Here is a 22048-nt window from a genome sequence, read left to right as displayed (position 1 = left end):
TGTGCATATTGGGCATCAAACTGCTCAGTAGACCTTAGGTGTTTCTATTTGGGGTGATTTGCCTCTGTATGCAAGAAATTGTGTGAGATAAATGCGGCAAATTGCAACATTTTTAGGCGATTTTCTGAAATGTCATAAAAATCGGCAAACAGGAAAGCTTTATGGCTTGGTACTTTGGAGTAAAAAGAAATGTGTACCCATTATAGATTCAGGGAAATGTATACTTTCCAAAAATACATGGCTTTCTGGGGTGAGTAATTTTTTTGTACCATTATCCCACATAAAGGATGTAAATGTGTTGATTTTGCAGGAGCTGAAATGACAGAAATTATAGATCATATGGGGGTATGTTCACTTTGGGGCCCCTACATGCCACATACTTGGGTAAACCTATATATATTGGGCATTAAACTGTTCAGTGGACCCCTGGTGTTCAAATTTAGGGTGCTTTATCTTTGTACCTAATGCTATGTGGGAGATAAGATGCTGCAAAGTGGAAGCTTTGAGGGGATTTTTGGAAATGTCATCAAAATTGCTACATTTAGAATAGTTTTACGGCTTGGTACTTTGGAGTAGAAAGACACGGGTACCCATTTTAGATTCGGGAGAATGTGTACTTTCAAAAAAATATGTGGATTTCTGGGGTGAGCGTACGTTCTACTAGCTTTATTCCACATATAATGATGTAAATGTGTTGATTTTGCAGGAGCTAAAATTACAGAAATGATAGATCATATGGGGGTATGTTCACATTGGGGCCCCTACATGCCACATACTTAGGTAAACCTATACATATTGAGCATCAAACTGTTCAGTGAACCGCTGGCGTTCATATTTGGGGTGTTTTATTTGGTTACTTTATGACCTATAGGAGATACTATAGACTGGAAGTTTTGATGTAAAAATTTCACAAATTTTGATAAAAACCAATAACTTTAGGAAAGCATTGCGACTTGATAGTTTGGAGTAGACAGACAGTTGTGCCTATTCTGGATTCCCCAGAATCTGTTCTTTCCAGAAATTATTTTCCAGAAATAATTTTCTGGGATAAACCTTCTGTTAGTGGAAGTTTTGGCCTTGAAATCTAAAGTATGCAGCTTTCTGGGGCAGTGCTTTGGGAATTTGGTAGTGTACTGCTGGGAGTTTGTGACCTATACAAGTGAGAAATCTCCATAAAACTATATATATTTGGTATTGGCACGTTCAGGAGACATTTGACTTTCCAAATTAGTTGTATTTTTGTGCATAAAATAATTTTTGTTTCTGGTATGTGTGTTTATATTATGGAAAATGTGATTTTTTTAAAGACATTTAGAAGCCTATACCTTGTTACAGAATTGGAATTACACCAAAATTCTACCATATTTTGAAAGTTTAGGTTGTCCTGGAAAAGACAATATATTGTTTTCCTGGGTAAACTAAAAGTCCTAAAGTGAAACAGTGCAAAATGTCCAAAAACTGTCTGGCAATACAAGTTCCGCTTTGACCAAAACGGCTGGCAGTGAAAGGGTTAATGGCCAAAGAAAACACATCAAGATAAATGCAACGCCAGCTATATAATTAATGCCACATAACACATAGCATAAGAAGTGCCAATTTTATGATTAATGCCGTTAAACACATTTCAGAGGTGAAAAGAAGTCGGTTTTAACTTTGCTGGACAGGCAAGAAATATGAAGGCCCAGTGCCTTAAAGGAACAGTTCAGTGTAAAAATTAAACTGTGTAAAATGGATAGGCTGTGCAAAATAGAAAATATTTGTAATATAGTTAGGCAAAAATGTAATCTATAAGGGCTGGAGCAGGCAGATGTCTAACATAATAGCCACAACTTCCTGCTTTCAGCTCTCTAACCTCTTAGTCAGTGTCTTGAGGGGGGGCCACATGGGACATAACTGTTCAGTTAGTTTCTGAGCACTCAGGTCAGAGTCAAATACAAACAAACTGAACAGTTATGTCCCATGTGCCCCCACCCCCCTCAAGTCACTGATTGGTTACTGACTGCTAAAAGCTTAGAGAGTTGTACAAGGGGAAGTAAAGTCCTGGCTATTATGTTAGATATCTTCCTGCTCCAGCCCTTATAGATTACATTTTTGCCTAACTAACTATATTGAAAACATTTTTTATTTCAATTGGTAAGCTGGCAATAGAGGGTTAACAAAGAGATGGTGGGGCAGATGCACAGGGGCTTTACAGATACTCTCTTTACAGATGCTCTCTCTTATGGCGGCCTTTCCTTCTCTCACACTCCCTGCATTACTGGCCGTGGGGGAGGGGTAGGGGTTCTGCTCTCCCCTCATTGCCGTTTTAAACTAATCCTTATACCTACTTCTTTCAAGTTTCCTTCTTTTGAGGTGCATGCAGTTCAGCTGTTCCACCCTCTTTCTGTGCAGGTGGCAGTTGTTTACAGACCTCCTTCTACAAAATCCTTGGCTACATTCCTTTCTGATTTTGAATCCTGGCTGTTTTCCAATGTTCTGACACCCCTGAAATTATTTTGGGAAATTTCAATTGCCACATAGATGACCCCTCTCAGCCCTGGCCCTCTCGATTTCTCCATCTAACCACCTCCTTTGATCCCCGGCAGTGGACTAATACAGCTACCCACAAGGATGGCCATTTCCTAGACCTGGTCTTTTCCAAAAATCTAGATCTATCTGCATTTAACAGTGAGCCTTTTGCTGATCTCTTTTTCTATCTCGCACGCGTCTCCTTCTACTATCGCTCAGCCTAAAACCCTGTTTCGCAACACTCTAAGGGGCACATTTACTATGGGTCGAATCCGAGTCCGAATGGAAAAAATTCGGATTGGAAACGAACGTTTTGCGACTTTTTCGTATTTTTTGCGTTTTTTTCGGCGCCTTTACGACTTTTCGGAAATTATCGCGACTTTTTCGTTACCAATACGATTTGCGCGAAAAAACGCGAGTTTTTCGTAGCCATTCCAAAAGTTGCGATTTTTTCGTAGCGTTAAAACTTGTGCGAAAAGTTGCGCTTTTTTCGTAGCGTTAAAACTTAAAAGGCGCGACGTTTTGCGCAAGTTTTAACACTACGAAAAAATCGCAACTTTCGGAATGGCTACGAAAAACTCTCGTTTTTCCGCAAAAATCGTATTGGTAACGAAAAAGTTGCGATAATTTTCCGAAAAAATCGCAAAATACCGATCATTACGAAAAAAACGCAATCGGACGCATTCGGCCCGTTCGTGAGTAAGTAAATGGGCCCCTACGGGTGGATATAACTGCTCTCTCTAACTGTCTTAGCTCTAACCTCTCCTTCTCCTGTGCTTCCTCTGATCCTGAGTTACTGGTAAATACCTACAACTCTATTTTATCATCTGCAATTAACACCCATGCCCCCCTGCAGCCCCAACACAGTCGTGCCCGCAATCCCCGTCCCTGGCTTAACCCTCAGACACGATTTCTGCGCTCCTGTGCACGCGCATTTGGAGGAAATCTTGCGCAAAAGCGGATTTCCTCCACTATAAATATCTTATGGTGTGTATTCAATACTGCCCTATCTCAGGCCAAACAAGTATACTATAACACACTTATAAATAATAATAAATCAAACCCACGGCGATTATTTTCCATATTTAACTTGCTACTTCATCCTTCACCTAATGAATCAGTCGTATCTGAACATACACCGCAGGACTTTGCTGACTTCTTTAAAAGCAAAGTCGATTCTATTCGCAAACAATTTTCCCAACCTTCACATACTGATAATCTCAGCTTTTCAGAATCTCCTCTTTCTGTATTCAGCTCCTTTGATCTCGTAACAGAGCCTGAAGTTTCTCTCCGCCTACTACCTGCTCACTGGATCCTATGCCTTCATCGCTACTAAAACAATGTGCCCCTGTCCTTACTCCAGCTCTTACTCATATATTCAATTCCTCTCTGGCTTCTGGTACTTTTACCTCTCTATTCAAACAAGCATGTGTAAAACCCATTCTTAAAAAGGCTACACTGGACCCGTTCTCCCTAACTATTGTCCGGTCTCTCTCTTGCCCCTAGCCTCTAAACTCCTGGAACGTCTTGTCTTTTCTTGTGTCTTCAATCTGCTGGACCCTATGCAGTCTGGTTTTCAGTGTAGAGTAGCAAATGATCTCTAGACTGCCAAGGCCAAAGGACGCTACCCAGTCCTCATTCTCCTTGACCTTTCCTCTGCTTTTGATACTGTCGACCATTCTGTCCTTATGCAAATTCTCTGAGTATCCGGGATCAAGCTGCATCCTGGTTCTCTTCTTACCTTTCTAACTGCTACTTCTCTGTTGCTCTTGCTAACAATTCCTCTACCCCGGTTCAGCTTAGTGTGGGGGTGCCTCAGGGCTCCGTGCTTGGTTCTCTGCTGTTCTCCCTCTGCACTCTCTCTCTAGGAGACCTTATTTCTTCTTTTGGTCTTAAATATCACTTATATGCAGATGACATCCAGATATATTTAGAGACCCCTGCACTAACCTCTGATGTTGAAACCCAGATTGATAACTGCATCCTGGCTGTCTCCTCCTGGATGAACCAACCTGGATGAGTCACCTCAAACTTAACCAGGCTAAAACAGAGCTTATGGTCTTCCAGCCCAAACCTAGCCCTTCTCCTCTTTTCACCATTACTATTGACGGCATGTCCATTAACCCTGTTAATTCAGCATGCTGCCTTGGGGTCGTCTTTGACCAGTCCCTCTCCTTCTCTAACCAAATTAATAACACTGCCAAAACCCCCCCGCCCCCGTGTGCGCAATCAAACCCCCCCAACGACGACGCAAACGCGCATGCGCAACAATTAAACTCCCATATGGAGCAGAGGGGAGAAGTCCCCATTGCTCCGTATGGGTGCATAATGTAAACATTTTGTTGCGGCGGGGCGGCATGCCGCCCCTAAATTTGTGCCACCCTAGGCCCAGGCCTTTGTGGCCTCGCTACAAATCGGGGCCTGCATACTACAGGGAGCTGGAACTTTTCCAGCAGTTTCTCTCCAGCACAGTGCTACTTAGGGGCTGCTTCTGAGATAGCCCCACCCATTCCTCCCACACATGCAGGAAAGCAGGAAGGGAAAGTGGAGGCCAAAAGGAAACGCTAATAAGGTGCTTTTATTCATGAGCACCTAAATCTGCTCAGTGCCATTCCTTATCAAAATAAAGGTGTTTATGATGCGATTATTCTGATCTCTCCTACTTAAAAGTGCACCCTCCAATAATTGTGCCCGTGGCTGCCTTGTCTGCCTACCCCTAGTTCCAGCCCTGGGGGTCACTGAACCTGGCAGCAAAAAACTATTGCTCTGTGAGCTAATTTTATTATTATTTTTTTTTCTCCCTTATGTTCCTATTCAGACCTCCTCCTATTCATATTTCAGTCAATCATTCAAGTCACTTCCTGGTTGCTAAGTTAAGCAAGACCCTAGCAACCAGATAGTTGCCGATATCCCAAACTGGAGAGCAGCTGAACAAAAAGCTAAAAATAACTGAATAATCACAAAAATCAAAAAATTAAAACCAATTGCAAATTGTCTCAGAATATCAGAATATAATGATGTCTATATCATACTAAAAGTTAGTTTAAAAAGTTAGTTTTAATGTGTGGTGGACACTATTGACCACATCATATGACTCTTGTCATATGATTTCTTGCATCTAAGCAAAAAAGGTAATCAAGGCAAAATGACAGAAAACCCCCATATGCCATAACCTTTACCCTTTTGAGGGTCTTGTTCTCACAGTAACTGTATTTTTAAATAGCCAACATTTTCCCCTGGCCGACTATTAGAACTGCTCCAATGCCGAGTCAAAAAAGGACCAGTAGTTTTCTTGTTCACCGACAGCAAGCATTTTGGGAAGGCTTGGCTGGGATGTGCTCTGAGATTTAAAGACTTTCTGCACATTTATAAGAAAGCAAAACTACAGAAATATAACCCCTGTGAGTTTCAGGCTGACTGAAATTCAGTCTCTCCTCTCCAGACTGGAATCGTATTGCCATGTTCAGAAATAAAATAAATGTGTTTTCTCCCAAACAAGAGAAACCAATGTTGCAGTATGGTTACTTTATTTAATTGGACAACCAAGTCTATTTGACTTACATGGACATACCTCTTTATGGTTACTTGATGTTAGAGAGTCATATTATTTGCAAAATAATTTATTCCACTTTGCAGCCAAGGGAAATCTGCCGACACTTGCAAAATCTTACAGAGCTGCAGACCCCCATCATGTACTGAAAGAAAGCTGGAAGGTTGGTCTAACCATTTGCCAGTTCCTTAGGTTTAATTCTGGCAAGGTACATGGAGGTATCTGCCTTACCAACATGGTGGATGAACAAGAGGGTCTTTGGCCAGTTTGGTCAATAAAAAGGAACAGTTTTTGGCATAAATGGGCAAATTGAGGGCCCATACCTGTAAAACAAAAAGAAACCAATTGCAAATAATTTCAAATATTCTTTTCAAGCGGAACCCCCCTTTTGAATGCACACACTGAAATAATGTTTACTATATTTCAGTTTATTACCAACCCTAATTGGGGGCTGGCTTTTGTGATGTGAATTGCACCTGGTTAATTACCTGTGTACTTAGCTGCTCTGTCAATCAATTTGTTACAATATACTGGGTTCTCCATAACATGGCAGTGATAATATTTGTGTGCCCTTCACCAAAAGCTATCATTAGATGGGCAACATTTTATGTTGTATGCAATACTGTTATATGTTTTAAACTATTGTAAAAAATAATCTACCTCAAACTGCTAGTTTGTTATAGTCACTGTGGTGGTTGGTCCTCCTGCTATCCATGTGTTCCTCATATCTTAGCCTGTCCTAACTCTGCCTATTCAATGCCTGCCTTAACTATTGCCTGGACATTGGGGTTGTACCATGTTGTCCCCTTGTGCTGAACTTCAGACTTCTCCCTGCCTTGCCTACCAGCAATCCTGTATGCCTGCCACCTACCCTGATGTTAATACCCTGCTTATCCATAGCCTTTTCATGTTGCTTGCTTCTATACAAGTGCCTACCTTCTGTGCCTCAATAAAATGTTGTACTATTTGCTTCACAACTGTCTGCCTGTCTATTTCTCAGCTTAGCCTCTTCCTCGGTCCCTATTCCAAACACTATAACCAGTGGCCCCTCAGACTTTCCTGTGGCCCCTTGGTCGTGACTGTATTATAACAGTTGACAGCACTTCATAAGGATGTGGGGGGGGGGGGGGGGTATCAATAGTGTAAGCAGAACTTGTGACTACTTGGCCTATAATTTTTTATTTAGTTATTCAAATTCAACAAAGCAAAGCAGAATATTGTACTTTTACATGAATAAACTCCCTATCGTATTGTGTTGTGGATGGATACATAGAATGTTTATCAGCCTGGGTATCCTCTGAGCACTATTTAAATAGTAAATTCATTAGCCAGGGGTATTGTCTGGGAGACAGATGAGCTGGAGATGAGTGTGACATATGGAGCATCTCACCATTGTGCTGCAAGGAATTACATAGTTACATAGGGTTGAAAAAAGACCAGTGTCCATCAAGTTCAACCCATCCAAGTAAACCCAGCACACCTAACCCACACCTACCAATCTATACACTCACATACATAAACTATAAATACAACCACTAGTACTAACTGTAGATATTAGTATCACAATAGCCTTGGATATTCTGATTGATCAAGAACTCATCCAGGCCCCTCTTAAAGGCATTAACAGAATCTGCCATTACTACATCACTAGGAAGGGCATTCCACAACCTCACTGCCCTCACTGTGAAAAACCACCTACGCTGCTTCAAATGGAAGCTCCGTTCCTCTAATCTAAAGGGGTGACCTCTGGTGCGTTGATTGTTTTTATGGGAAAAAAGAACATCCCCCAACTGCCTATAATCCCCTCTAATGTACTTGTACAGAGTAATCACGTCCCCTCGCAAGCGCCTCTTTTCCAGAGAAAACAACCTCAACCTCGACAGTCTCACCTCATAGTTTAAATCTTCCATCCCCTTAACCAGTTTAGTTGCACGTCTCTGCACTTTCTCCAGCTCATTAATATCCCTCTTAAGGACTGGAGCCCAAAACTGCACCGCATACTCAAGGTGAGGCCTTACCAGGGACCTATAAAGGGGCAAAATTATGTTCTCATCCCTTGAGTCAATGCCCTTTTTTATACAAGACAGCACTTTATTTGCTTTAGTAGCCACAGAATGACACTGCCTGGAATTAGACAACTTGTTATCTACAAAAAACCCTAGATCCTTCTCCATTAAGGATACCCCCAACACACTACCATTCAGTAGATAGTTTGCGTTTATATTATTTCTACCAAAGTGCATAACTTTGCACTTGTCAACATTGAACCTCATTTTCCAGTTTGCTGCCCAGTTTTCCAATTTTGTCAAATCGCTCTGCAAAGCGGCAGCATCCTGCATGGAACTTATAGTTTTGCACAATTTTGTGTCATCAGCAAAAATAGAAACAGTACTGTCTATGCCCACCTCCAGGTCATTAATAAACAAGTTAAAAAGCAAAGGCCCAAGGACTGACCCCTGCGGTACTCCACTAACCACACTGGTCCAATTAGAAAATGTTCCATTTACAACCACTCTTTGTACTCTATCCTTCAGCCAGGAATTAGAATGAAATATATATTTTTTTTTGGCTGCTGGGGTCAGTGAACCTGACAACCAGAAGGCATTTTAAAGAAATAAGAGGAAGAATAGGAAAGCTAGCAGTTAAAGAAACAAAGAGACTAAAAATGAACTGTCCTTTTAAAAACATAGAGTAAGAAATTATGATAGTATCCATCAATAAGCTATATAGCAATATACTGCTGTACATTGCCTTATAAGAGACCACGTATTAGATCTTGACTAAAAGCAAAAATATTCTCATTATCTTTAAATACATAATACACATTAATATAAAAAGTGCAGAATAACCTGGCAGAAATAAGCACTGTGTCTAAATGCACAGCCCTATATTTGCTATAGGTGCTTAAAAGGAAGTAAGAAAAATGTGCAGGTCCAGTTGGCATAAAGCAATACAAAAAAATATATTCCAAAGAGTACCCCAAAGAGTATCAACATTTTTCAATGGGTGTTGCTCCAAAAAAAAAACCCTTACAGTCTGATGGAATAAAAAAAAAAAGTTGCTGTGTAGCTGCGAAAAATGACTATTGACTTCAATGCGTTTTGCTAATTTTTTCCATTTCGTTAATTTTTTGGTGAAGTGAAATGAGACAGATTCACCCATCACTAATTGCCAACATAATTTCCCTGAGTGTCCTTTTTAAATAAACATGTATTGACTTATTTGGCTTTTCAGAGTAATATTACAATACCTCGTACCGTACTTTAGGTTACCTAATCTAGCCTAGATCCATGTTGCTGGGAAAACAATTGTAACCGTGTCTCCACTAAAAGGGCTGGTTACCATGGTTTTGGCTAATGTGTAATTTTAAGGAAGATCTTAGGCAAGGTGATCCCCCTTATCCAGAAAGTCATTCTGTCAAATAGATCCCATACCTGTACCCATAAAAAACAAGTGCATCTTCGAATGCATATATTTCTAGCAGGGCACATGCTACAGCAAAGGATGCTTGTATAGTGAGATCATTGAATGTATGCTTCTCCATGTATAGATGAAGATTTCTGGAGACCTAAATGCCAAAAAAAATTCCCTTTTTTTGAAAATTATTCTTCTTTTCTTTTTTTAAGTCCTCTTGATGGAGGAGACTTTCTTCTTTCGAGCAGCGAGCATCTCATAAAATGGATCTCTGCTTATAGCAGCCCTGGATGGAGAGAAATAAAAGAACTCTATAGTCTGTCTTTTATAAAAAAAAAATAAATAGAATTTGGTTAAAAGTTCACATTTTTCATTCTTTCATTTGCAGATCTCTGTTCCCACATACAAACAGATGCATAGTCTCTTATTACCTGGCTGTCAGCTATGCAGAGAGTCCTATTTTACAGCACTAACCTAAAGACTATGAGGTCTTAAATAAGTTGGGGATGTAACAGAGCAGTGCTCCCGTTGCTCTCAGTGTCCCCAAACCAGGTATTTATTTTTTAATTCCTGACTTGGTGGCAAGTTTTGGTTGAATAAAAAGAAGATTTATTACCATAAAAGTGTGCATAGAGGCTACCTAATAGCCAATCTTAGCCCTTATTTAGCACCTCCATTAACTTTTATGGGCTTGTGTTGCTCTCCAAGTCTTTTTACATTTGACTGTGGCTCACGAGTAAGAAAGGTTGGGGACCCCTGTAATAGAGTGTAGGTAGGGCACTGCACTACAGTGGTCTACTGTAGGGGGCTCCCAACTGAGACATGAGGTCAGTAAATGTTGTCATGTTCTTGTTAGCTTAATCTTAGAACTACGGCTAGAGTTAGGATAAGTTGCAAAGCATCCTGGGGGGCCTGGGTGTCCTGGGTGTCTGTGGATTCAGGTTGAGCCTGAGGTCTACAGCCAATTAAAGGAAGTGTCAGGCATATTGCATTGTCAGCTGATCCTCCTTCTGGGTTGCAAACAGTTGTAACTGGCTGTGAACAATAGTTATGGGGACCTGGGGATCTTGTTCTGACGAAGGGAAAACTCCAGGTATTATAAGCTGCCCACATGCATAGTGCAAAATATTGCACCAAAAAATAGTGACTAAGTGCCTCTGGCATTTGCCAGAATCCAGAATCCTGTGAGCCTTGGTTTACCCCAGGAAACCAAACATTTTAGTAAAGGGCACATTAAATCCAAAAAGGGTAAACACGTCTTCCAATTTTGTGCTGTTATCTTGAGGCTCTAGACTAAAGATCCCCAACCTTTTATACCAGTGAACCACACTCAAATGTAAAGAGTCGGGGAGCAACACAAGCAAGAAAAATGTTTATGAGGGTGCCAAATAAGGGCTGTAATTGGCTATTTGCTAGCTCCAATGAGGACTGGCAGCCTAAATGAGGCTCACTTTGGCAGTACAGTTTTTATGCAACCAAAACTTGCCTCCAAGCCAGGCATTTAAACATTACCACCTGCTTTGAGGCCACTAGGTGCAACATGCAAGGGATTGGGAAGCAACATGTTGCTCATGAACCACTGGTTGGGGATCACTGCCCAAGACAATCATTCTCCCACTCTACTTGTTGCTGAAGAGTGCTTAACTGGCTACAATAACAGCTGCTACGCTCTCTGAGGCTGAAGTGCTGCAGGCTGTAAAATTTATATGTGCAAGGCAGATTCTTTCATCCACAGATTATAAATAAAGTGATAATTAAATCTTCCCATTTAAGTTTTATAATGATCCACTCTATGAAATATTACCTCTGTATCTTTTAGCTTACATTTTTACATTACTATTTTTATTGCTTCACAAAATAATGTAATAATGTAAGTAATAAGCATGAGAGGTGAAAGAGAGGAATGCACCCAATACAAAATTTGGGAATTTGGTTGAATATGGAATCAAGAATGTATATTAAACTTTAAAAAATGACATCTGTTACCGAAAAAGTGCCATGTTTGGTTGTTCAAAACGTTAAAATCAAAAGAATTTAATGGTATGAATTCGATTCAGCAAATACAAAGCTTTCAATGCAAAAAGTGTTCAAACTCAGACAAATTGTGGTACATAGGGATGTGCATTCCCACCTGTTTTCAAACATACCTGATGCATTTCATCCATTCATCCTTTTCTTCACAAGAAGCAGCAGAGATTCGATATACTGTGTGGTTTCCTTCCACCACGCGGCCATCTGCTTCAGTTTTGCATGCCTTGATGACCTGATCCTTGTTATCCGGGATATAAAGCTCAAAGCAGTTCTGGCAAACAAGGAAAAAGGAAAACCTTTAAAAAGAGTGTAACAATATTTATTATGAATGATCTAACAATCTAAAATCTTGTACTCCATAAAAACGAGACACTTCAGGTCTGTGGATCATCAGATATTTTGCCTGGTGCTCCTACCAGCTGTGCCCAAAATATGATCTTCTCATACATAGAATAATAAGAACCACAAGCAGCACAAACAAAACCTATCATTTATAAATAGGGGTTCCTAATATTAGCAATGGCAAAAGATTTCCTTCAATCATACAAACTGAAAATCAAAATTCCCTGTGCACCATAACCCTTATATGAGATATGGTAATTGGCAACTTTCTAGAAAATAAACCTAAGGAAGAAATATTTATGCAAAAGGAAAATAATATCAGAGCAAAAAAGAGGTGATGCTAACTTCATCATCTGGAACAAATACAGGTGAAATCAGACAAAGGAATAATTACTATGGGAAGTGAGATGTAACTATGAACATCAAAGAGAAGCAAAATATACAACTGGGGAACCACCGAATCACCTACCATTTTCTTGGAATCTTCTACCTCCCGAATGCTAAGGTTTTCCAAAGGAATGATCCCACGAGGTTCCTTGTCCTGTGTAAATATATCAAGCAACTTATTGACAAAAATAAATGGTCCCTGCATGTGTTTCTACATGACAGAAAAAATACCAGTAAAAATCTAAAAATTAGCCTGGACAAAAACTGTACCTAAACATATGTTTAGAGGAGAGACTTAGACTAACCCAAACTGTATTGCCAGCATGGTTTGTATAAACAGGTTGATGCATTATGCCAGAAGAAGACTACAGATAGACATATTGGTTCCTGGCCCTAAACGCTGAAATGCCTGTAGTGGAGTCTCAGAGCAGGTCAGGTAAAAATGGGTAATGGGAGGATAGCGGGTAGTAAAATTCAGATGTGGGTAGGGATGCATTTCTGTGGGTTTGGATAGGATTTTTGTCCCGGTTCCACCTCCAGTTTCATTATAATTTAACTTTTTAGAGCAAGTGGTGGGCATATTGGGCAAGTTTGATTTTCCCCTCAGGGCAAGGACGGCATTGGCATTTTGATGTGGTCCACTCTCAGACAACCTGCATTGGCAGCAATTTTGATTCAATTGTTGCCCAAATGATTGGATCAGCCCACCTCGAGGTGGGCATATTGGTGAAAGATCTGCTCATTTGGCAACCTTGCCAAACAAATAGATCTTTAAATATATGACCACCTTTAAATAACAAAGGCCAACTATACTGTAATCAGGATGCATTGATAAACAAAATTATCTAGGGATATAAGCATTGATCACTCATTGTACCTATTGTTCTGCTATTCCAAACAGGAATAATGTAGATATTATTATGCACAAAAAAACTGGAGACACACATTTTGGATTAAATTTAGCTGTAAGTAACAAGCAGTATTAAAAAGTATTTTAGTATCTAAAAGAATTTAGAATAGCAGTGAACAATTGGGCAAGTGCAGGTTTCCTCACCGTTGTGTATTCAAAGTAGTAGAGACAATTGTCGGTCAAAATGAACCAACGTCTTTTCCACGTCTTAACGCGACCCCCTGAAAAGTGAGACAAATAGGCCAACTAAATCATATTAGTGATTAGGGGGTGTTGTTTGGATAAATAGGAACTTTTTTTTATATACATGCCTAAATACTTCTAGTAAATGTATTATTTATTATTTCTCGACAATTCTCTTGAATAACAAATGTAAAATGCCTCTTTAGGTAAATCTGGCAGAAGAAAAAAAGGTGTAGGATATTTAAATTATTATATTGGGCAGTCATTTTTGGGCATAGGTAATAAGATGATATCAAATCATTTTTATCATCTTCTCCACTGGAAAGTTAATCAGTGAAGGAAATGAGGAGCGCATCGCGGCCGAGGCCAAGACTAACCCCAAAAAGTTTTTAAAGTATATTAATAGTTAAAAAGATGCAGGTTGAGGGTGTGGCCCCATTGAGTTATAGTAACAATATGGTTACAGCGGATACAGAAAAGGCAGATGTTCTTAACCAGTTCTTTTCTTCTGTGTATACAGTAGAGGAGCCAGAGGGCCAAGTCCCACATAAGAGCTGCACTGTTGCCTCAGCTCCAAATACACAGTGGTTGGCACAGGATATGGTGCTTAAAGGGTTACACACGATAAATGTAAACAAGGCACCTGGGCCAGATGGAATACACCCTCGGGTACTGAGAGAGCTAGGGGCAGAATTGCAGTGGCCCTTGTTTCTGATATTCTCAGACTCGCTTTCATCAGGTATGGTACCTAGGGATAGGAAGAAGGCGAATGTCATTCCCATATTTAAAAAGGGAGTAAGATCTCAGCCTGGCAATTATAGGCCTGTAAGTTTGACATCCGTGGTGGGCAAGTTATTTGAAGGCTTGTTAAGGGATCACATACAAAATTATGTAGTGGAGAATGGCATTATGAGCAGTAATCAGCATGGCTTTATGAAGGACAGGTCATGTCAGACCAATTTAATTGCTTTTTATGATGAGGTAAGTAAGAAGCTGGACAGTGGGGATGCAGTAGATATAATCTATTTGGATTTTGCCAAAGCATTTGATACCGTTCCCCACAAACGACTGCTTTCTAAGCTAAGGTCTATTGGTCTTAGTGAAGTTGTTTGCACATGGATAGAAAACTGGCTACAGGATCGGGTACAGAGGGTGGTTGTTAATGGCACATTCTCTACTTGGAATAAGGTTCTCAGTGGGGTCCCTCAGTGTTCTGTACTGGGTCCACTTTTGTTAAATTTGTTCATAAATGACTTAGGGGAGGGTATTATGAGTAATGTATCAGTGTTTGCAGATGACACAAAACTCTGCAGACAAGTCAATTCTATCTAGGATGTGACATCCCTGCAGCAGGATCTTGACCAACTGGCAATCTGGGCAGCTAAGTGGCAGATGAGATTTAATGTGGATAAATGTAAGGTCATGCACCTGGGATGTAAAAATATGCAAGCCCCGAATACCCTTAATGGGACTGCACTAGGCAAATCCATAATGGAGAAGGACCTTGGAGTCCTTGTAGATAATAAACTTGGCTGTAGCAAGCAATGCCAGGCAGCAGCTGCAAGGGCAAACAAGGTTTTGAGCTGTATTAAAAGGGGTATAGATTCACGGGAGGAGGGGGTTATTCTTCCCCTTTACAGAGCGCTGGTAAGGCCCATCTAGAATATGCTGTTCAGTTTTGGTCTCCAGTGCTCAAACGGGACATTATTGAGTTAGAGAGGGTCCAGAGAAGGGCAACTAAGCTGGTAAAGGGTATGGAAAGTCTCAGTTATGAAGAAAGACTGGCCAAGTTGGGTCTGTTTACACTGGAGAAGAGGCGCTTAAGAAGTGACATGATAACTATGTATAAATATATAAAGGGATCATATAATAACCTTTCTAATGTTTTATTTACCAGTAGGTCCTTCCAACGGACACGAGGGCACCCACTCCATCAGCCATTCAGTCGTGCTGGCTGATACATTATATAACTTTAAGAAGGGGCTGGATGGATTCTTAGCAAGTGAGGAAATACAGGGTTATGGGAGATAGCTCTTAGTACAAGTTGATCCAGGGACTGGTCCGATTGCGATCTTGGAGTCAGGAAGGAATTTTTTCCCCTCTGCGGCAAATTAGAGAGGCTTCAGATGGGGTTTTTTGCCTTCCTCTGGATCAACTAGTAGTTAGGCAGGTTATATATAGGCATTATGGTTGAACTTGATGGACGTATGTCTTTTTTCAACCCAACTTACTATGTTACTATGTTACTACGTAGAGTTGCAACCTTTATGGAAGAAAGTTACTGGCCAGCCGAGGGACAGTGACAAAAGGGGACGGCCTATTTACTGAAGTCTGAATCTCCATGGATAAAACCTGCTCTGATTCAGACATGAACACACAGGTATTTTCGGACATTTTGTTGCCTTTGTTACCAGCTAGGTTGATCAAATACCGGCTGGGTGGCAACCCTAGCCATAACACTCAGGGGCTAGTATTCATGCTCAGACTGTATCATTCCTGCCACACACTCCCTTGGGTATATAAAATTATGAACATCTGATGAGTTTTATGTCACTTTGAGTAGCAAACATATAAATAAAAAACAAATTGAATGCTTCCTATTTATACTATATCATTCTCATCCACAAATAAGTGGTTGTACTGGCAATTAAAATTAGAAAGCTTTAAGAAAGAATGTGATACATTTCTGGCATTGGAGCAAATGCAAGGCTACTGATATTAAAAGAGAGGAAAGTTAGATAAATGATGAAGATGACAATTATTTACATACCTCCTGGAGAGTGGCACGTGTAGAAACAGAACCCAGTTCAAAGAGGAAAAAGAATGAAAAACAAATGAACAACTTTGTTCCTATTCCTTATAATTATTAATTAAATAAAAGCCAAATGTATCATTCTGCTAAATTCATCATAATGCATTGCTATCTACATGTAACATAACATAGAAATTTAAGGGTTCTGCTGCACTGCTCTGGTATATTTGATAATGCGAGAAGTAGGCCCGGACAGCAATCTGTAGATTATAGAATGTGCCAGAGGGGCTGCTGTAAGATGCTATGAGCAGTCACTATTAATTGGGCTGGTGTGGGGCTGTTTGGGCTTCTGTGTACTTGAAATGCCAGTTCTATTATGCCAGGTCTCTTTTGAATCCCAATCCAGATCTACTAGGAAGAGTGGCCTTTTATTGGGTGCTCATTGCAGTTCTTTAACACTCTGCAACTGGAATGTTTCATAGATGGTCCCGTAACACATATCTTTCACTAAACTGGTTATGAAGAAAACATTTCTAAGTTTTTGATGGGGGGGGATGGCGCAATACTTATGCCTAAATGGGGAAATAATTTATTTCTTTTCACTAGAAGCAACATGTGTTTGCAAATTGGAAAGGCCATAAAACATTAATTCCAGTTCAGACAATAATAAGGAAATAAGAAGATATAGTTAACACAACTTTGCTTAAAAGTCTCAGGTTGCTTGCTGTGTATTTACATATAACCATGTAAACCATGAAAATGCTAAGCACCATGTTCATACCTATTATTTTGCCAGATAGGAAGCTACAAGCAACACACCTAATTTTAGAAGCCATCCTTCTCGATCTGGGTTGAAGAAAGTGTGCGTAAGGTCATTTCCATCATCCTCTGGAATCTTAAATGGTTCATGCTTTATACTATCATACAAGTTCTGGAAAGGAAATGTGTAAAGGCATAGCGTTGACAACAAATTAAGCATGTTTTATTACTCGCTGTACTGAAAATACACTACAGTAATTGTATCTACTCTTGTCTAATATCTAGTACAGTGTGTTTCCAACACTTATTTTATATACTAACCCTCAGCAGGTCCTCAGACAGATCCCCTCCATTGTTAATGCCTCGGTTCATGGCGATGAATCTTTCTACGCTGGGTTTGTCCTTGACGTTGGGATTGTGCAGGCTGGTGTTGAGCATAATTATGGCAAAGGATAGAATGTAGCAGGTGTCTGTGGGCAGAATTATCAAGGGTCAGTTTCTAGGACAGAAGCTTGAAAGAAAAAGCATGAAAGCATAGCCCAAAAACAAATAAGACAAAGGCCATTATATTACAGTATTAAGATAAAAACTATAAATTGCTATTCCTTCTAATGTGTCCTTTGGTTATTGTTTGGATCACTCCTGCTGCCCAACAGACCAAATTATTATGTTATATTTGTGACATCACTTATAGATCATAGGAAAGAGCTAAAATACATAGATAATAGAGAAGTAATAGAATGTGACACCAGTGTAAAAAAAAGCAGCCTCCCAAATGTTTTGGAGCCAGGGTTTGAATGCTAGGAGAATTCCACCCACCTGAATGCGTAATGTCAACTTTTATATTAAATGATATTTTTTTACAGTTATTCCTACCTGCCAACAGTTTGGTTAAGGCATTTTCCTTTTTTAGTGTAATATTGCCGTTATGCACAAAGCAAGGTCTGTACAAAATGGGTTTGCTGAAATGGGAGAGGAAGAACCTGATTGGCCTTCACAAAGCCCCAACCTCAACTTACCTGAACACTTGTAGCATAAACTGGATCATCACCTGCACCCAATATGAGTGCCTACCATCACTAATGCTTTTGTGGCTGAATGGAATCAAATAGCATCAACTATTTTTCAACATCTAGTTACAAAGCTTTCCTAGAAGGGCATGGGCTGTTATAGCATCTAAGGGCAATTATATTGACCCAGAACGTATAGCAAATGTGCAAGTGGTTGAACCCCTGGGTAACAGTGACCATAAAAGGACAATGAAAGGTTAATATAAATTAAAAGTAAGTCTAAAGGCATTCTTTTTAAGTACTTACTGCATATCTAAATTCCCAGATCCCTGCTTGCTTCTCTGAGATATGGTGCTGGCAGCCTACAGCAGTGTGAAGACTACAGTGACATCACTGAAATCTCTCTCCCCTTCCTGTAGGCTGCCAGCGGCAGCCTTCCTATTCTCTGAGCATGTGTGTAACTTGATCCTGTCTCCTGTTCTGAGCTACACATGCCCACCAGCCAATCAGAAGCGGATCTGGCAGAGGGGAGGGGGAGGAGGGAATGAAACACATGTGCAGTATGAAGCAAGGAGGGAAAGGAAGGGAGAATACCTTTTTAGAGATGGCTGCCTGTTCTAGAAAATGTGAAGTAAGTGCGACTGAGTAAATATTTGATTAAGTGAGCCAAAAGTGTGGCGTTTTTACTAAACAATAGGAGGACTATTGGGCAGTATGCTTTTTAAATTTTGACTTGCATTCTCCTTTAAGGGGAGTGCTTCAGGGCATAGATTGGGGCATTATGTTTTCCGATAAAAACACAGAGCAGAAATGGTTGTCATTTAAAATTATATTAAATCATTACTGTTCTCAATTTATTCCATTAATAAGAAAAAGTAGAAGTGTTAACAATCACCCTATGTGGCTTAACTCTGAGGTAAAGAAGTTAATAGGGAAAAAAGGAAAGCTTTTAAGAAATAAGTCAGAGGGGACAGTAGCTGCATTTAATGAATATAAACACTATAACAAGTGTTATAACAGCAATCCGGAAGGCAAAGATAGAAAATGAGGAGCGCATTGTGGCAGAGGCCAAAACTAACCCCAAAAAGTTTTTTAAGTATATTAATAGTAAAAAGATGCAGGTTGAGGGTGTGGTCCCATTGAGTTATAGTAACAATATGGTTACAGCGGATACAGAAAAGGCAGATGTGCTAAACCAGTTCTTTTCTTCTGTGTATACAGTAGAGGAGTCAGAGTGCCAAGTCCAACCCAATAGCTGCACTGTTGCCTCAGCTCCAATTACGCAGTGGTTGACACAGGATATGGTGCTTAAAGGGTTACACAAGATAAATGTGAACAAGGCACCTGGGCCAGATGGAATACACCCTCGGGTACTGAGAGAGCTAGGGTCAGATTTACAGTGGCCTTTGTTTCTGATATTCTCAGACTCGCATTTATCAGGTATGGTACCTATGAATGGAAGAAGGCTAATGTCATTCCTATATTTAAAAAGGGAGTAAGATCTCAGCCTGGCAATTATAGGCCTGTAAGTTTGACATCTGTGGTGGGCAAGTTATTTGAAGGCTCGTTAAAGGAGAAGGAAAGGCAAAATCTATAAAGGATACCATTCAATAGTCCTACTACTGTTAATCTAAAACGCTATAGTTTTGGCTCTATTATTGCAAGAATAACTGAGTTAAACTTACTTCAAAGTTTACCATTGCTTTAGTGAACGGCGCCGCCATCTTGGAATTGGGATGCCCACTTCCTCTCCTTCAGCGCACTTCACTGACACTACCATTCCCTCTCCCTGCGCCTAGGTGTGCTTCTGAATATAGCGCGTCACCATAGCAACTGGACGCTTGCTATTGGTGTGCGCTCGTAGTGGGAGGGTGAAAGGGTCTGTGTGAAGGGGAGTGCTCCTGTTTGTGCCTGCTCACAGAAGAGGTAGATGCGCATGCGCTGCCTAAAGTGCTGGTCTTAGTGTCCTTGCAGGAGCGATGCATTATGAGAATTCTCTTTACCCAGTTCAGCATTTTTTCTTCTGTTTGGCTTCTGATCATCTGAACGGTTGAAATATGGGGAGACTTAAGGGCACTATTGAGACAACCGAAGGTATGTCTGCAGCTTGTGATTTACTCTTTAGTAGCCTTTCCGTGTCCTTTAAGGGATCACATACAAAATGATGTACTGGAGAATGGCATTATGAGCAGTAATCTGCATGGCTTTGTGAAGGACAGGTCATGTCAGACCAATTTAATTGCTTTTTAAGATGAGGTAAGTAAGAAGCTGGACAGTGGGGATGCAGTAGATATAATCTATTTGGATTTTGCCAAAGCATTTGATACCGTTCCCCACAAACGACTGCTTTCTAAATCAAGGTCTATTGGTCTTAGTGAAGTCGTTTGCACGTGGATAGAAAACTGGCTAGAGGATCGGGTACAGAGGGTGGTTGTTAATGGTACATTCTCTACTTGGAGTAAGGTTCTCAGTGGGGTCCCTCGGGGTTCTGTACTGGGTCCACTTTTGTTTAACTTATTCATAAATGACTTAGGGGAGGGTATTGGAGTCCTTGTAGATAATAAACTTGGCTGTAGCAAGCAATACCAGGCAGCAGCTGCAAAGGCAAACAGGGTTTTGAGCTGTATTAAAAGGGGTATAGATTCACGGGAGGAGGGTGTTATTCTTGCCCTTTACTCAGAGCTGGTAAGGCCCCACCTAGAATATGCTGTTTAATTTTGGTCTCCAGTGCTCAAACGGGACATGATTGAATTAGAGAGGGTCCAGAGAAGGGCAGCTAAGCTGGTAAAGGGTATGGAAAGTCTCAGTTAGGAAGAAAGACTGGCCAAGTTGGTTCTGTTTACACTGGAGAAGAGGCGCATAAAGGGGACCTGTCACCATCATATCATATAATAACCTTTCTAATGTTTTATTTACCAGGAGGTCCTTCCAAGGGACCTTCCAAGGGTCCTTCCAAGTGCTCCCACTCCATTTAGAAGAAGGTAGGTTTTGTTTAAATATTCGGAAAGGATTTTTTACTGTGAGAGCTGTGAAGTTGTGGAATTCTCTCCCCGAATTAGTTATGCTGATACATTATATACAGTAGCTTTAAGAAGGGGCTGGATGGCTTCTTAGCAGGTGACGGAATACAGGGTTATGGGAGATAGCTCTCAGTACAAGTGAGGGAATACAGGGTTATGGGAGATAGCTCTTAGTACAACTTGATCCAGGGACTGGTCCGATTGCCATCTTGGAGTCAGGAAGGAATTTTTTCCCCCTCTGCGGCAAATCAGAGAGGCTTCAGATGGGGTTTTTTTTGCCTTCTGCTGGATCAACTAGAAGTTAGGCAGGTTATATATATTGAAACATCTTTTTTCACTTACTATGTTACTATGATACCCTTGGTTTTTGAAATGAGATACTGGACATTCCATTTGCCAACTCAAAAAATATACCTTAGTTATATCAGCAAAGCACTTCCAGTAAAAATAATGCCTACTATATATCCTTTTGGCCTGATAAAACTCTTTTAACGTTAGCACTAAAACCTTTACATCCATCTCCTCTCTTCCATTCTAGTACAACTTACATATTTACATAGTTACATAGGATTGAATAAAGACCAAAGTCCATGAAGTTCAACCCTTCCATGTGAACCCAGCACACACAAACCTATTCTGACCTATCTGTACACTCACATACATAAACCATATATCCCAACATCAATACTAAGGGGGAGATTTACTAATCCACGAATCCGAATCCTGAAAGTGAAAAAATCGTATTGGAAACGAAAATGTCGCGACTTTTTCGTGATTTTTTTCGTATTGAGCGATAGTAAACGGCGGAAAAACTAATCCGATTTTTTCGCGATGGCGGCGAAAAAGGCGCGGAAAATATACGAAAAAGTTGCGCCAGCGACGGAAAAATCGCGGCACATACGAAAAATTTGCGACGGAAAAGTCGCAAAAATACCGATCATTACGAAAAACCGCATTCGGACGCCTTCGGACCGTTCGTGGATTAGTAAATCTCCCCCTAACTGTAGCTTTTAGTATCAGAATAGCCTTGACATATTTGGAAGGCTTTACTTTTAATGTTTATACTGACAATTTGAAGGAAACATTGATACTCATACAGACAGAAAATTGTAGGGTTAACATTTAAATGAAATTATATAACTACAGAACATGTCTCACACTCTAATACTGTACATACAAGAA

General features: G+C 40.3%; 1 protein-coding gene across 2 annotated transcripts in view; it reads right to left on the bottom strand.

The window, feature by feature from the left end:
- Positions 1 to 8839: 8839 nt before the first annotated feature.
- Positions 8840 to 22048, bottom strand: part of cyth2 (cytohesin 2) — a 51146-nt gene continuing 37937 nt past the window's right edge. Inside the window, exons 7-12 of one of the 2 annotated variants that reach the window (XM_012971663.3) lie at positions 17158 to 17306; positions 16896 to 17008; positions 13287 to 13365; positions 12315 to 12386; positions 11620 to 11774; positions 8840 to 9758 (exon numbers count right to left, since the gene is read on the bottom strand). In XM_012971663.3, the coding sequence (XP_012827117.1) occupies positions 9680 to 9758; positions 11620 to 11774; positions 12315 to 12386; positions 13287 to 13365; positions 16896 to 17008; positions 17158 to 17306 (647 nt within the window). In that variant the 3' untranslated portion in view covers positions 8840 to 9679. The remainder of the gene's footprint in view (positions 9759 to 11619; positions 11775 to 12314; positions 12387 to 13286; positions 13366 to 16895; positions 17009 to 17157; positions 17307 to 22048) is intronic. The other variant, NM_001005039.1, reaches the window with a different exon arrangement.

Source organism: Xenopus tropicalis, chromosome 10 (assembly GCF_000004195.4).
Source record: "Xenopus tropicalis strain Nigerian chromosome 10, UCB_Xtro_10.0, whole genome shotgun sequence".
Taxonomy (NCBI): domain Eukaryota; kingdom Metazoa; phylum Chordata; class Amphibia; order Anura; family Pipidae; genus Xenopus; species Xenopus tropicalis.
The sequence above is the reverse complement of the archived record's forward strand: the minus strand, read 5'-3'. Positions and strand labels throughout refer to the sequence as shown.